General features: G+C 34.8%; 1 protein-coding gene across 11 annotated transcripts in view; it reads left to right on the top strand.

Annotated features, from left to right (window-relative positions):
• The window catches only part of LOC136030216 (monocarboxylate transporter 12-like), a 262,967-nt gene that overhangs the window by 195,387 nt on the left and 51,439 nt on the right, over positions 1-16,141 (top strand). For 10 of the 11 annotated variants that reach the window (XM_065709025.1, XM_065709021.1, XM_065709024.1 and 7 more), the window contains one exon: positions 5,892-6,038. The exons of the other annotated variant lie outside the window; for it this stretch is intronic. In XM_065709025.1, the coding sequence (XP_065565097.1) occupies positions 5,892-6,038 (147 nt within the window). The remainder of the gene's footprint in view (positions 1-5,891; positions 6,039-16,141) is intronic. 11 annotated transcript variants of the gene reach the window in all.

The raw sequence follows: 16,141 nt of genomic DNA, 5'->3' as shown, positions 1-16,141 counted from the left end.
GTTCAACAGAATAGATAAATAGACATTTGGTTATTTAGACACAAGTATTTTTATATCCTTTTCTATCCTCAAGGACCTAAAATTAGTCTGTATCAATTTTATTGGTTTTAGCTTGCACTGGTTTCATTACTGAACTAACATTCATTCAGTGAACATCTGTATTTGCACAATACAATTTTCAGCCGGATTAACTGTGACAAGTAAATTCTTTGATATTTTTTCAATGAATTCGGAGTAATAGCATCGATTTTGCGAGCGCTGTACAAAATTGGATGTGAATTATCTTGGGCATTCGTTTATCTATTTTTTGAAAATTATAAACATTATTGAAAATAAATATGGTTAAGAAAAGCGGGAAGCGATCAAGACAAAGTGATTTAGAGGATTCAAGAGGATCCACGGAGTCGACTAATAATGTCTCAAAGTTAGATAAAATCCTTGAAATAGTCGAAGCAATTAAAAATGATGTCTTAGAACTAAAAATGGAAATCGTTGACATTAAATCTGGTTTAGAGTCCCTAAAATCTCGCGTGGAAGATCTAGAATTAGCAAGAACGGCCCAAGAAAATGAACTATCTAGTATCAAGCAGGAAATATTGGCATTACGAAACCAAATTGAAAAGGAACCTGGTTTGGGTGAAATAACATCTAGAGTCCTTGTGTTAGAAAACATGAATAGAAGAAGGAATGTTATTATATCGAACATTAAAAGTGAATCTAAATCAAGGGCTAAAGACCATGTTGATACCTTACTTTCCCACCTTGGATTTAATATCCGATTTGAGCTACTTGAGTTTACGGATAGTTTTATCAAAATCCAGCTTCAGGATGATAAGGACAAATTCTGTATGCTTCAGGGAAACAAGAAATTACGTGAAAACCCATTCGAAAGAGGAGCCGGACGTAAATCCCCTTATATCTATATGACAGATGATGTGACAAAAGGAGTTCGTGATATTTGCAATTCCTTTAGAATTAAACAAAAAGAATTTAAAGCAAGGAGAATTAGTGCTTGGATCCCCCAGTGGTCCCACCTGTATTGGGCTTAATTGATAATGAGGAAAAAGTAAAACTTAAGTGGTATAAAGTCCTGTAAGTGAGATACATGTATGAGAAATAGGTATAAAGATAGAAATAGTCGCTTAGATGGTTTTTTTTTTTTTTTTTTTTTTTTTTTTTTTTTTTTTTTTTTTTTTTTTTTTTTTTTTTTTAGTGGATTTATTAGTTTATGATGAGTATTTGTGATTTATTTATTGGATTTATGACTGTAGTTGGCCTATGATCTAGCTCATGTATCCATGTTAAATTGCGCTTGCCTTCATATGATGATACGAATAATGGCTGAAATAAATAAGAAGCCAAGAAGAGATTATGTTCTTCTTTTTTTCCTTTTCTTTTTTGTTGCTATTGTTATTCTTATTTCTATTTTATTTTTCATGGTACTTATTTTCGAACTATTTGTCTTTTTTCTTTTCTTCTTTACTTTTCTTTCCTCTTTTTGTCTTTACATTGGCTCACTGACATGGGATGCGGAATTATCATTGAATTTGGATTATGGATGATTTGAATATTTTTCAAGTCCCTACTGATAGGTTGGAGGAACTGGAAAAATATCCTCTTGGCATAAATAAATATTTTCATAAATTTTCGTCACAAGATCAAGATTTGTCAGTTCCTTATATTGCACCTAAAAATAAATATTTATGTAGTCATGATCTTCTCCCTTTAAATAATCATATAAAACAAATGTCATTTTAGAATTGTAGAGGAGGACTAAATAGCAGCCTAAATTTTTTGCATGAATTTTTTAAAGTATCTTCAACAGGAGTATGTGAAACATTCCTTGACGAAAATAATACATTTCAACATTATGAAAATTATCGATTTTTCGGTGCTAGTCGCAAAAAGATCAGGAGGGGAGGAGTAGGTATTTTTATGCGAGATGACTTTACATCTTCTTTACGTAATGGTTTTATGATTTGGAATGTTGAGATGCTATTTGAGATTTGTGTAGTTGAAGTGAATGATGGAAGAAATACGTTTTGATAATTGTAGTATATCGGCCACCGTCGTCTATTCTTCAAGAGTTTTTAAGACAATATGAGTCATTGCTAGATGCTCTCACCCAACAACACCATCCATTCTATGTAATTGGAGATTTTAATGTTGATTTAATGCGTCATAATGCTGTGACATCTAATAAGGGAATGTCATTTTTGAACATTTCATTTTTACATGGTTTGTTACCTACTTGCTTACTACCGTCAAGAATTTGTGATAACCATGCAACTCTTATTGGTAACATTTTCACATCGCAAAATTGCTTTGATACCTATATTACTTTAAATGATACGTATGATCATTGTGTTGTTGTTTCTGACTTCCCTGGATCAGGAATGGAGCGTGGAAAGAGACCAAATAAAATTTATAAGAGGGTAATTAACCAGCAAAAAATAGATGAGATGAAAATAAAAATAAGAGATCTAGACTGGAGTGATCTGTTAAATACTGAAAACCCAAATCAGTCAGTTGCTTTATTTTATAGTAAGTTTAACCAAATATTTGACCGAGTATGTCCTTTGATATTAAGAAAAAATCATGATTTACCTCGTAAGCCATGGGTTACTCAAAGCTTGTTAAATAGTATAAAAGAAAAAAAATAGATTATATAAGTTAAAGATGCAGTATCCAAATGAAATTAATATTGAAAACTTTAAAAAATATAAAAATCGGTTAGCTTTTGTTCTCAGAGAGGCAGAAGCAAAATATTATCAAAAGAAATTTCGTGAATGCGATTCACCGCGAAAAAAAAATGGAAAATAATAAATGAAAGAATAAATAATGTCAAAACAAGAAATATTCCACCCCATATTACAACTAATGAAGGAGTTAAAATAACGGATGAGAGAGTAATGGCAGAAGCATTTGCTAACCATTTTATGAAAACTGGACGTGATCTGGTGGATCAAATTTCTGATTGGACACATAATCATAGAAAATATATTCCAAATAAATTAGATAAGACCATTTTTATGTACCCTATCCAGTTCTTGGAATTTCAAAAAGCTGTTACTAGTTTAAAAAATAAATTTTCGATAGGATGTGACGGTATGTCGACTTCTCTGTTTAAAGAATTTGCTGAAGTACTTAGTCAGCCGCTTTTATTTATTTTGAATTCTTGCATGAAAAATGGTCTTTTTCCAGTTTGTCTTAAAGTAGCTAAGGTTTTACCTTTGTTTAAAAAAGGCGATAAAGATAATCCAAATAATTACAGGCCTATTGCTATTTTATCACCTTTTCCTAAAGTTTTTGAAAAAATAATAAAGAGTTGATTTACTTCATTTCTGGTAAAGAAAATCTTTTTTTTCTCCCAATCAGTTTGGTTTCTTGCGTGGAAGGTCAACAGAGCAAGCAGTAGCTACTTTACATAATTTCTTATCAGATGCTATGGATGATAGTTACTTGGCGGCAACTATATTTTTTTACATTAAAAAAGCTTTTGATACAATAGAACATACAATTCTTTTTGATAAATTGGAAAATGTAGGATTTCGTGGAATGGTTCTTGAGTTAGTGAGATCTTATTTATTAGAAAGAAGTTTTACAGTCCAAGTTGGTGAGGAATCATCTCATATATTTCCATTAGAAAATATAGGGGTTCCACAAGGGTCTGTATTGGGGCCGTTATTTTTTTTTTATATACATAAATGACCTTCCAAAATGCATGCCTTCGGACGATGAATTACCAATATTGTTTGCAGACGACACAGCAATTAGTTTGAAGGCTGGCAACAAGGAGGGCCTACGAATGGCCCTCGAAACTGTTACTTTTAATGTAAATTCTTGGTTTCATGCTAATCGACTAATACCTAACCTAGAGAAGTCGGAATTTGTGGTTTTTGGGAGAAGTTTGAGAGCAGTGAAGTAAGTGTGTGTCATTTAAAACTATTAGTATTGGAATTTCCTCCATAAAAAGAGTGGATGTATTTAGATATTTAGGTATCTACATTGACTCAACTCTATCTTTCAAGGCGCATATTAATAAACTCGAGGCAACAGTGTCCAGGAATCTCGGCGTTTTGCATAGAGTAAAGTTCTTGCTTCCTGACCAAATAATGAGAAAATTATATTTTTCATTAGTGGAATGCTATTTTCAATATTGCCCGACCGTTTGGATGCTGAATTCCATTCACATTTACGAAGACTCCAAATCGTCCAAAACAAGGCAATAAGAATCCTGGACCTTTTTTTTTTACACTCCCTAGGAAGACAAAAGAATTATCTGAAACTAAAACATCATTTTTATTTCTTAACTAGCTGTTCGGGTGGCGCTTCGCGCCACCCCACCCCAAGCCCCCCCGCGCGCGTAAGTCGTTACGCGCCATATTAGTCACGCGCCAGTGTAGTTGTGTCCCTGTGTCCCACTTGTGAATATAGATTGATATATATATGTTTCTAACTACGTAAAACTTGCGAATATACAACATTCTTGGTTGTCCCATTGTCTGTGCATATAAATAGATTGTCAGGTTTACCGACTCTTGAACGTGCAACATATAATTGTCCATGGGAAAAACAATCCGTATTCAGATCTATACCTCATTATTCTAATGATTGCCCTTGAGCTTCGTTGATGGTGATTGCTAATCGAACATTCCCTGTGTCCCCGTCGTCATTTATTTATCCCCCTGTGCCCCCCGGTGTCCCTGTTGTGGTTGTGTCCTTGTGTCCCGGTCGTCATTTATATTCCCTGTGTCCCGGTCGTCATTTGTGTCCCGGTGTCCCAGTCTGTAATTTCTCTTTGAGTGTCCCGGTCGTCATTTATATTCCCTGTGTCTCGGTGTCCCGGTCGTCATTTGTGTCCCGGTGTCCCGGTCTGTAATTTCATCAGTTGACAAAGATGACGTCAGTCGACAAACAACTTCATGACCACATACAGTTCAATCCTTATAATGACGTCAGTCGACACACAAACATGACGTCAGTACACAGACAAACAACTTATATATATATATATATATATATATATATATATATATATATATATATATATATATATATATATATATATTCTTCATTTACAACAAATTTTTCATCTTAATATAGGCATATGTTTTTAGAAATCAAACGTAGGGATAATTTTTTCAATAAAATGAAACTCTTGGTTGAAAATAAACATAGCCATTTACCAAGAGCAAGGAATAAGTTTCAAAAAATGAGAGATCAAGACTAAGTTTAAGATATCAACTTTTTGAGATTGCCAATAAATATAAACTACTTGATTTAATAAATGAGTCACCATCACTCTATACATACAAAAAGAAATTGAAAGAGATAGTTCTTTCAGCCTACAGTAGTGGGGTCTGAATGTAAAGTGGTTTATCTATAAATTAGTTCATAAGTCCCATCCGTGTCTACGAGTCGATTTTTTTTCTTTCTCTCTCTCTCTCTCTTACTCTTTCTCTCTTTTTTATGTACTCCGTGTGAGATATTGAGGTTTAATTCCTTCTTCTTTTTTCTCTCTCTATTGTTAAAGGAGACAAAACGAGTTACCTCCCTGTCTCCTTTGTATAAGATTTATGTATATCGTTTCTTGTTTAATTAAGTCAAGTGTAAGTCTAAGCTTGATTAGTTTATATTTTTGTGAGTTGATGCGAAACTTTTAATTGTTATTTCTGGTGATTTATCTGTAGTACCTTTTGCATACCGATAACACATAATTTCAGTTTTAGATTGAGAAGATGACCAACGAATTATCCAAGTCTTTATCCTAAGATTCCTTAAATAAAAACACTAATACTTTAAATCGAACCAGGTTGTAGAAAAAAACCCATCAAGAATTTATTTTAATCTCCTCTGTGTAATTACATTAAGAAGTTGTTTCCTTCTAGGTATGTTTGGTGGAACCATAGCGGCAAATTATTCTCTCACAGCAATAATTCTTGTCGACCTTCTTTCTCTTGACAAGTTTACAAATGCTTATGGTCTCGTTCTTCTTCTTCAAGGAATTGGAAATTTGATAGGCCCACCACTAGCAGGTACTCGACTATTCTCTACCTAAAAACTTTGAGCCAAGATTATCTGTAATAAGCTGGTATGTTAGTCAAAATTTAGAAATTTTAATACATAGCAAAAGGATCCGACCAAAACCTTGGTCAGATCTTTGGTATTTGAGCCAACAGTTATGGGTGTTGGAAAGTACTGCGTACAAGCTTTATCAGCATCAGTAAAAGACGAAATTTTTCTTAAGAAAAGACATGTTAGATGATCTTCATAATCGTGGCTAATCGTTTAAAGATGATTTTATGAGTCACTCTTTGGGAACTAAGTTACTCCACAAGGGTTTTGATGACTTAGATATGTCGTCTGGATTGATAGAGAACCATTGAATAAAATAACTTTTAAATAAAAACATACGAATATAGAAGTTTATTACGTAAGTTAATGCTTAAGTTACGTATATTTTTTACTAATGAACACGTTCGTAAAAAATAAAAGTTCTAGTTGTCGTTTTAAGTAATCAAACAAGAGCCAAGAGCTCATATGACACTTGTGACGAGGTCGGAAAAGCCAAGAGCTCATATGGTATGAGCTCTAGCGAAATTCTAAGGATCAATAGATTGCTTTAAAAGGAAAATAAGAGGCTTCATGCTGGTCGGGATATAAAATAAGAGCTCTGAGTCACGAGGTCTTTCTAAATATCAAATCCAGTTACCCACTCGTAAGTTAAAAATATCTCAATTTTTCTAATTTTCCTCTCCCTTCAGCCCCCCAGATGGTTGAATCGGGGAAAACGACTTTATCAAGTCAATTTGTACAATTTCCTAACATGCCTACCAATTTTCATCGTCCTGGCACGTCTAGAAGCACCAAACTTGCCAAAGCGCTGAGCCCCACCACCTAACTCCCCCAAAGAGAGTGGATCCAGTCCAGTTACGTCAATCACGTATCCACAACATTTATAAGCGTTTTCCAAGATTTCCGGTCTCCCCCTACAACTCCCCCCAATGTCAACAGATCTGGTCGGGATATGAAAAAAGAGCTCTGAGACATGAGTTCCTTCTAAATATCAAATTTCATTAAGATCCGGTCACCCGCTCTTAAGTTAAGAATACCTCAATTTTTCTAATTTTTCCAAATTACCAACCCTCAGTTCCCCCAAAGAGAACGGATCCGTACCAGTTATGTCAATCTCGTATCTATAACTTGTGTTAATTCTTCTCATCAAGTTTCATCCCGATCTCTCCACTGTAAGCGTTTTCCAAGATTTTCGGTTTCCAAGATTTCTGTTTCCCCCCTCCAACCCTCTATGTCCCCGGATCCGATTCGAATTGAAAATGGAGCGTCTGAGACATAAGATACTTCTACATATCAAGTTTCATTAAGATCCGATCACCAATTCGTAAGATATCTCGATTTTCACGTTTTCCAAGAATTCCAGTTTCCCCCCAACTACCTTCAATGTCACCGGATCTGGTCGGGATTTAAAATGAGAGTTCTAAAGCACAAGATCCTTCTAGTTATCAAATTTCATTAAAATCTGTTCACCCGTTCGTAAGCTAAAAATATCTCATTTTTTCAAATTTTTGCAAATTATTCCCCCCCCCTCCCCCAACTCCACCAAAGATAGCGGATCCCGTCCGGTTATGTCAGTTACCTATCTTTGACTTGTGCTTATTCTTTCCACCAAGTTTCATCCTGATCTCTCCGCTTTAAACGTTTCTAAGATTTCCGGTACTCCCCCCGCTAATGACACTGGATCCCGTCGGGATTTAAAATATGAGATCCGAGTTTCTAGGTCCTTCTAAATATGAAATTTCATTAAGATACGATCATTCTTTCGTAAGTTAAAAATACCTCATTTTTTCTATTTTTTTAGAATTAACTCCCCCCCCCCCGACTCCCTCAAAAAGAGCAGATCCATTTCGGTTATGTCAATCCCGTATCTAGGACTTGTGCTTATTTTTCCCACCAAGTTTCATCCCGATCCCCCCACTCTAAGCATTTTCCAAGATTTTAGGTCCCTCCCCCAGCTTCTCCTTCACCGGATCCGGCCAGGATTTAAAATAAGAGCTCTGAGACATGACATCCTTCCAAACATCAAATTTCATTAAGATCCGATAACTCCTTCGTAAGTTAAAAATACTTCATTTTTCTAATTTTCGAAATTACCCCCCCCCCCCAATTCCCCCAAAGAGAGCAGATCCGTTCCGGTTAAGTAAATCACGTATCTAAGACTTGTGCTTTTTTTTCCTACCAAGTTTCATCCCGATCCCTACGCTCTAAGCGTTTTCCAAGATTTTAGGTTCTCTCCTCCAACTCCCCCTAATATCACGGGATCTGGTCGGGATTTAAAATATGAGCTCTTAGACACGATATCCTTCCAAACATCAAATTTCATTAAGATCCCATCATCCGTTCGTAAGTTAAAAATACTTCATTTTTTCTATTTTTCCGAATTAGCCGGCCCCTCACTCCCCCCCCCCAGATGGTGAAATCGGGAAAGTGACTATTTCTAATTTAATCTGTTCCGGTCCCTGATACACCTGCCAAAATTCATCGTCCTAGCTTCCCTAAAAGTGCCTAAAGTAGCAAAACCAGGACAGACCGACAGACCGACAGAATTTGCGATCACTATATGTCACTTGGCTAATACCAAATGCCATAAAATTGGAGGGCAACTAGGCCTCCTTCCCCGCTCCTTTTTTCTCCAAATCTTCCGAATAAAACTATGAGAAAGCCATTTAGTCAAAAAAAATCAATATGTAAATTTCGATTTATTTATTTATGTGCGGAGAGCCAAAATCAAAACATGCATTAATTCAAAAACGTTCAGAAATTAGATAAAAAAAAACCAGTCTTTTTTAACTGAAAGTAAGGAGAGACATTAAAACTTAAAACGAACAGAAATTACTCCGTATATGAAAGGGACTTTTCCTTTTCAACGCCCCACTCTTTACGCTAAAGTTTTTTACTGTTTTAAAAAGTAGAGTTAAGAGAAAGATTCAAACTTTAGCATAAAGAGCGGGGCGTTAAGGAGGAAAAGTCCCTTTCATATACGGAGCAATTTCTGTTCGTTTTAAGTTTTAATGTCGCTCCTTACTTTCAGTTAAAGAAAAAACTTGTTTTTATTTATTTAATCTTACTAAAAATGATCAAATACGATGAAGATTTGTATCAGATACGATGCCATTTGTATCAGATCAATGGTCATAAAATATTGGAGGAAGAGGGTTCTTTGGCATAGAAACATCTATTTCAGTGTCTTTTTACGTGATTAAATAAAAAAAAGCAAGTTTTTTTTCAACAGCGTTGAGAAGGGGACAACCCTTTTCATATACGGAATAATTTCTGTTCGTTTTAAGTTTTAATGTCGCTCCTAACTTGCAGTTAAAAAATTTGTTTTTTTTTATTTAATTCCTGAACGTTTTTGAATTAATGCATGTTTTGATTTTGGCTCACCGCCCATGAATAATTAAAATTAAATTTGCATACAATTTTTTTTTCGGCTAAACGGCTTTCTCATAGTTTTGATCGGAAGATCTTAATAGAAAAAGGGGTGGAGAAGGAGGCCTAGCTGCCCTCCAATTTTCGGTTACTTAAAAAGGCAACTAGAACTTTTTAATTTTTTTACGAACGTTTTTTTAGTAATAAATATACATAATTTACGAATTAACTTACGTAACAAACTTCCATATTTGTATATTTGTATTACGTATATGAGGGGGTTCGCCCCCTCGTCAATACATCACTCTTTACACTAAAGCTTGAATTTTGTCCCAATTCTTTAAGAATGACCCCTGAATCACAAAGGCCGTAGAATAAACAGTTGAAATTACTAAAAAATACTTTAGAGTAAAGAGCAAGGTACTGTGGAGGAGACGAACCCCCTTATATGCGTAATAATTTCTGTTCGTTTTAGGTTTTAATGCTGCTCCTTACTTCCAGCGGAAAAAACTTTTTTTCCCATTGTTTTTTCTTGTCAATAATACTAGAAATTCCTGCGGCCCCTTCATGGAAATTCTCTTCCCCCATGAAAAATTCCTCAAAGAAAACATCCTTACAAGTAGCTTCCTTCCCTCAACCCCCCCCCCCCCCAAATAAATAATCCCCCTGAAAACGTCTGTACACTTCCCAATAACCATAACAGTATGTAAACACTGGTCGAAGTTTGTAACTTGGGGAACTGTGGGAAAGTAGGGGGATATTTTTCGACTATGCTAAACAAAATAGTTATCTCAAAATTTTATCCGTTGAATTTGGGAAAAAGAGCGAAAAAAACCTACAACCACTATTACTTCTTCCACTTCTACTTTTACTAATACTGCTGCTACTACTTTTACTACTTCTAATACTATAACTAAAACTACTGCTACTACTACTACTGCTGCTAATACTACTACTAAAACTACTGTTACTACTTCTACTATTACTTCTTCCACTTCTACTTTTACTAATGCTAATACTACTACTACTACTATTCGTATGACTTTTAGGGGGTGTTTCCCCCTATTTTCCAAAATAAGGCAGATTTTCTCAGGCTTTTATCTTTCGATGGGTAAAACTAAATTTGATTAAATTTATATATTTAAAATTAGCATAAAAATCCGATTATTTTGATATATCCATTGGTATCAAAATTCCGTTTTTTAGACTTTCGTTTACTTTTGAGCCGAGTCAATCCTTTCTACAGTTCGATACCACGAACTGTTTGATGAAAGTAAAGGAGACTAGGTCCGTAGTCTTTTTTGCCCGGAGTTCCATCGTGGGGAAACATGATGTAAAATTGAAAGTCAGAATAGTTTTTTTATAAGAAAGATTAAAATACGCCAAATCTTTGTTTCCAATTGAAAAATAATGGCCGCATTCTCAGAAGCAAAGAGTTGAAACGGTAAAATCCTCAGTGTCTATAAAAGAGTTATTATATAAATATTTGAAGAAAAGTAGACCCAGTAAAATAGAGGAATTTTGATTTGAATAAATTTTCGGTTTTTCATTTTGATAAACTGAGGGTATTACTGAGTTAAATGAGAGAACTTGGGCAAAATAGAGAAATTTTGGAGTCCAACCGGGTATTTCCGTTCAACCATTCTGAAACGAGTGCCCTATGAAGGATTGGTACTCAGCAAAATGGTTAGGTAGATGTTTTATTTGGGAAACTGGTTGTAGGATGCCCCAAAAACAAATATGTCAATTGTTAACTGCTCAAATAAAAAAGAAACTGATTTTTAAGTGATAGACCAAAAAAAAAAACTGAACGACGCAGCTTTGACCTTAAAAAACCTCATTATCATATGATTTCTGAAATTTCAGAATATTGGCCCAATTTTAGAAAAATAGCGAAATACCCCGAAAATGTAGTGATCTGGACGAAAATTAAAACTTTAGATTTAGAATATGCAAGAACCCTGAAGCAGAGTTCCATGTGCCTATATAAAGAAATAAGCACTTAATATTTTTTTCCCGACAAGTCGCAGATGTGTATTCATTTGTCTGTTTGTTTTTTTTTACTGAAGGAGTATTAAATCGAACCAATGGTTGGATTATCAGTTGGGGGCAATTTTGAATGAAAAATTGTATTTTAAGCCTTTTTTCGGTAACAAGAGGGTAACCACTGGCATATGCCGATTTTAGCCATTTTCACAAAACAACAGTTTGGTCTGAACATGGCACAAATTTCTTGCTGTATGGCGTTTTCACCCCCCCCCCTGAAAAATAACCTCACAGGAAAATACCCCCCTGGAAAATATACCCCGTGGAAAATAACCCACTGAAAATACCCCCTTGTGGAAAATAACCCTCGCGGAAACTTCTTCCTCGCGGAAAATCCTCCCTCGGAAAAAAATGCCCCCCCCCCTGCGGCAAGTTGGTCTCCAATCACTTTTGATTTATAAAAAAAGGACTTGAACTCTCAATATCTGTTCTAATGAGCACCCTCCGAAGTTTCCTCTACCACTAGGTGGAAGAGTGGATAAGGGAAGGGACATTCTTCCTCCTATACGGAGTAAATTCTGCCCATTTTGGGGTTTAATGTTCTCTTTACTTTCATTATAACAGCGTAGGCCAGAAATATTCCCATAAATCATGAAGAAGTAGATATCAATTTCACATTTTTAATGCGTTTTCTAGAGTATCTTTTTCACCCCCTCCCCCAAATTTTCGGACATAGTTTCCTTTCAGCAAGGATGTATTTTCTGGAGAATATTTTCCACGGGGGTAATTTCCGCGGAAGGGGGGAGGGTGTCGGGGGGATTAAACGCTTAGAGCCGAATTTCTGGGACAGATAATTAGCTTACGATTATCGAAAGCATGTTTTTCTAAAAAAAATACTTAAGATTTAAAGCAGAAAATTACTACTTTAGTTACAAAGCCTTGGATGTGTTTTCTAAGCATTTCACCTTTTTAGGTCCTGTAAGCTTCGTGTCAGGAATTTATCTTCATAAAGTCCTCTATTCAATAATGTAAAATAGCGTAAAAAAAAATACATGACGTTTTTAAGTAAATACACAATTAGTTGTCTTTCTCTTCTTCATATAGAGGAGAAAGACACTTAAAATCTTACATTACATATTTCTTTAATACTTTAAATCTTTACTACTTTAAATCTTAAGTATATATGTTCTTAAGACATTGAATTGTAACCACCGACGTCTCAGGAAGAATTGAGTTGCATTTAACGCTCCTCTTGTTTTGTTTTACAACTCTGTTACGAGCTTTTTTACTATATTAATATATTTTACTATTTTTTAGTAACGAGCTTTTTTTAGTTACGATTTTTCTCTTACGAGCTTTTTTACTATTTTTTTTACGTTAATTTCCAAACTAACGACCCCCAACTCCCCTAAAGAAAACAGAACCGTTCCAACTATGTCAATGATATACCTATAACTTGTGCTTATTCTTCCCATCAAGTTTCATCCCGATCTCTCCACTCTAAGTGTTTTCCATGGAAAAATCGTAACCTGATTATCCGCAGCATTGATTGGCAAAACAGCCAAACAGCCAATTGAAATAAATCAAAACAGTCAAAAAAAGTTTAATACGTTTTATTTATGCTAAATTGTTACATCACTATCACTCGAATTTTAGTTTTTCTTTCAATAAGTTGTACCATTAGGTTGCTGCTACAAGGTGCATGCCTACTTGTTTTAATTCGATTCGTCAAGTACATAACTTGTTTTTCTTTTAATAATTCGATTCCATGGAAGACGAGATTAATTCAAAAATTAGATAATCCACTATTGGATAATCAACAGTATTTTCAATCATGGTTTCTATATTTTTCAATTTCTGGTCTTCGTTTTTTCATTAATTCGCAATTTTTAAGGAAGAAACAATCTCTCATGAAAATTTCTCCCAAAAAATCATTTAGATGGAGAAGAAAATAGATTGCTCCTACACCATTCGGGGGTGATCCGTTTTTTGTTTAATACCAGAAGGATGGCCAAAAAGCCCAATCTTTGGCAATTTGCCATCTTTCATCCATAAAACTTTACCTAGCCATTAATCGCCCACATTCTTTAGTACTAATAAGTAAATGTTAAGGGCTGAGAAAACCAAGGAACAAAGAGTAAATTTTTCCTCTTCTAATAATTTTCTTTGGAAATATGCGTATGAAACTATTATTAGCCTATAAGATAAGACTAGGAAATCTTGTTATATAGAAACTGAGATGTTCCTTACAATGGCTTTAGTCATGAGAAGACAAATTAAATTAAGGATGTTGAAAACCTTAAAAGCGAAATGGTGTAACATGTTTTTTTCTAAATATAATATTTGAGACTAATACTCGTGCGATTTTAATGGGCCGTAAATGTTTAAGAGCTTGAAATATATATATAAATTTACTGGAAGGATTTAGACTCGAATACATTATGAATAATGATCTTTTGACTTACCTGGAGCTTTTCTGAAAGTTATCGCTGAATATTATTTTATTTTAATCCCACGCAGTCAATAAGGTGTCCTCAGTGCAGGAACTAGAAACAATGGGGACTTAAAAGAGTCAAGATAAAATCAGAAAAAAAAACTGGAGAAAAACTGAAGTTTTCTTAGTCCAAACCATGCAAGAAGAGGGACAAATAAATCAAAAGTCAGTTTGTCAGTCAGAGTTGCGCTGGTCAAACCAAACTAGGAAAAAAAACCTACTGAGTTTACTGAAAACAATTCTCTTATTGTATTATTGAGTACAGCATTTTTTTTTTGCTATTAGCCTAATTGATTCAACTGTGGTTTTTGTATAACCAAAGTTGCTAACTTTAGCGATAGTTAAAAAAAAATGATATAATAAATTGAAACCTTCATTGTTCAAAATAATTGTTACTTTTTCAAACTGAATGAAAAGTATAGGATGATTGAAAATGTGTTCAAACGATCCAGAACTAAAATAAGATAAGATTTATTTTTTAGAATTAATTATCAGAAGCCCAGTTGGGCAAAGTTAGTATTTCAGAGTTAAACTTAAAAATACTTTGCTCTTTACGCTAAAGTTTTTTAGTTCTTTAAAAAATCTGCTGATTCTAAGTAAACGGCCCTTGTTTTTCGGAACAATCAGGAGTCGTTCCTAAAGAATTGGACCAAAAGGTCAAACTTTAGAGTTGAGGGAAGAGTATTGAGTAGGTGTAGCCCCTTTCATATACGAGATAATTTTTATTCTTTTTAAGTTTTAACGTAGCTCCTTACTTTCAGGTGAAAAAACTGTTTTTTTTTATATTTAATTTCTGATCATTTTTCAATTAATACGGGGAATCTGTCTCCGTCTTCATGGAAAATTTCTTCCTCCCCCGCCAAAAAATTATCTGTATAAAGTTTATTCCGCGTAAAATACTCACCCCTTCGGGAAACTAACCCTGAACAATTCCATCCTCGCGGCAATTCTCCCCCCAGGAAATTTCTTGCTGATGATTCCGCCTGATATTCTCTTTAGCATGCTTTCATTTGGAAAAAGACCAGTTATTTATTTTTTGATCGTTATTTTCAAGTCTTGTAAGAAATCCTTCCTATGTGAAACATTTCCCCGTAAATCCACCTCCCCCTCCCAATGTAAAATTTCTCTTGCGGAAAATCTCTCCATGGAGAATTTCTTCTGGTGATAAGTCACCCATGGAGAATATCTGCCATGAAAAGTCCCTACCCCCTTCCACAGCAAAATACCCAAGGTAACTCCAATCCCGCTTAAAATGTCTGGACAATATCCCCAGAACATCACCACATGTAGAATTAAGACACCAAAGAGAAAGTAAGATAAATGAAACAAATTTTGTGTATGAATTCTAGGAAATTACCCCGTGTAAAATTTCCCCTTGAAAGCTCACTCCCGGAGACTTACTTCCCCTAACAATAAATTTTCTCCGTAGAAAATATCCCCTGGGAAAATCTCCCTGAAAATGACTATATACTTCCCAATAACAAATAGCCTACGATATATAAATAATGGGTGTATTTCATTACTCTTGGCATTTTCCCTAGGGGCTGTGGGGGTCATGTCATCCTTAAAGGCATATTTATTAGACCTCTCAACTATGCTGAGCAAAATGGCGATTTCAAAAGTATGATCAGACGACTTTGGGGAAAAGGAGGCTAACTACCCTCCAATCTTTTTGATCGCTTAAAAAGGAAATTGGAACTTTCAATTTCAATTCAAATGAGCCCTCCCCCGATGTTGTAGGACTCTTTGTTCGATACAACCATCCCTGGGAAGAACACATTTTCACAGACGGGAGCTTGAAAAGTCAACAGTAGGTTCTCTGATGCGCTGAATCTGATGGAGTGATTTTCCATAAAATGCCTTGACTTTTAGGGTTCCTCCCTTTTTCAATAATCAGGCAAATTTTCTCAGGCATACAGCTTTTGAAGGGTAACATTAAACTTAATCAATCTTCTATATTTAGAATCATGTAAAAAACCGATTCTTATTATATATATTTTGTTATAAAAATTCCGTTTTTTAGAGTTTCGGTTGCTATTGGGCTGAGTCGCTCCTTACATACAGTTCGGCTTTTTGATAGATCAGGATTCCGTGTTTGGACCTCTGCTATGGCAATTACATAAATTTTACGCATTTGACAGTGCGCCTCTAGTACAGTCAACTTGTCAAAATCCACGCTTTTGGTGGTCGTAACAAGGAACGTCGGAGAGGATA

This window comes from Artemia franciscana, chromosome 8 (genome assembly GCF_032884065.1).
Source record: "Artemia franciscana chromosome 8, ASM3288406v1, whole genome shotgun sequence".
Classification (NCBI taxonomy): Eukaryota; Metazoa; Arthropoda; class Branchiopoda; order Anostraca; family Artemiidae; genus Artemia; species Artemia franciscana.
This window is presented reverse-complemented; position numbering and strand designations above follow the sequence as displayed.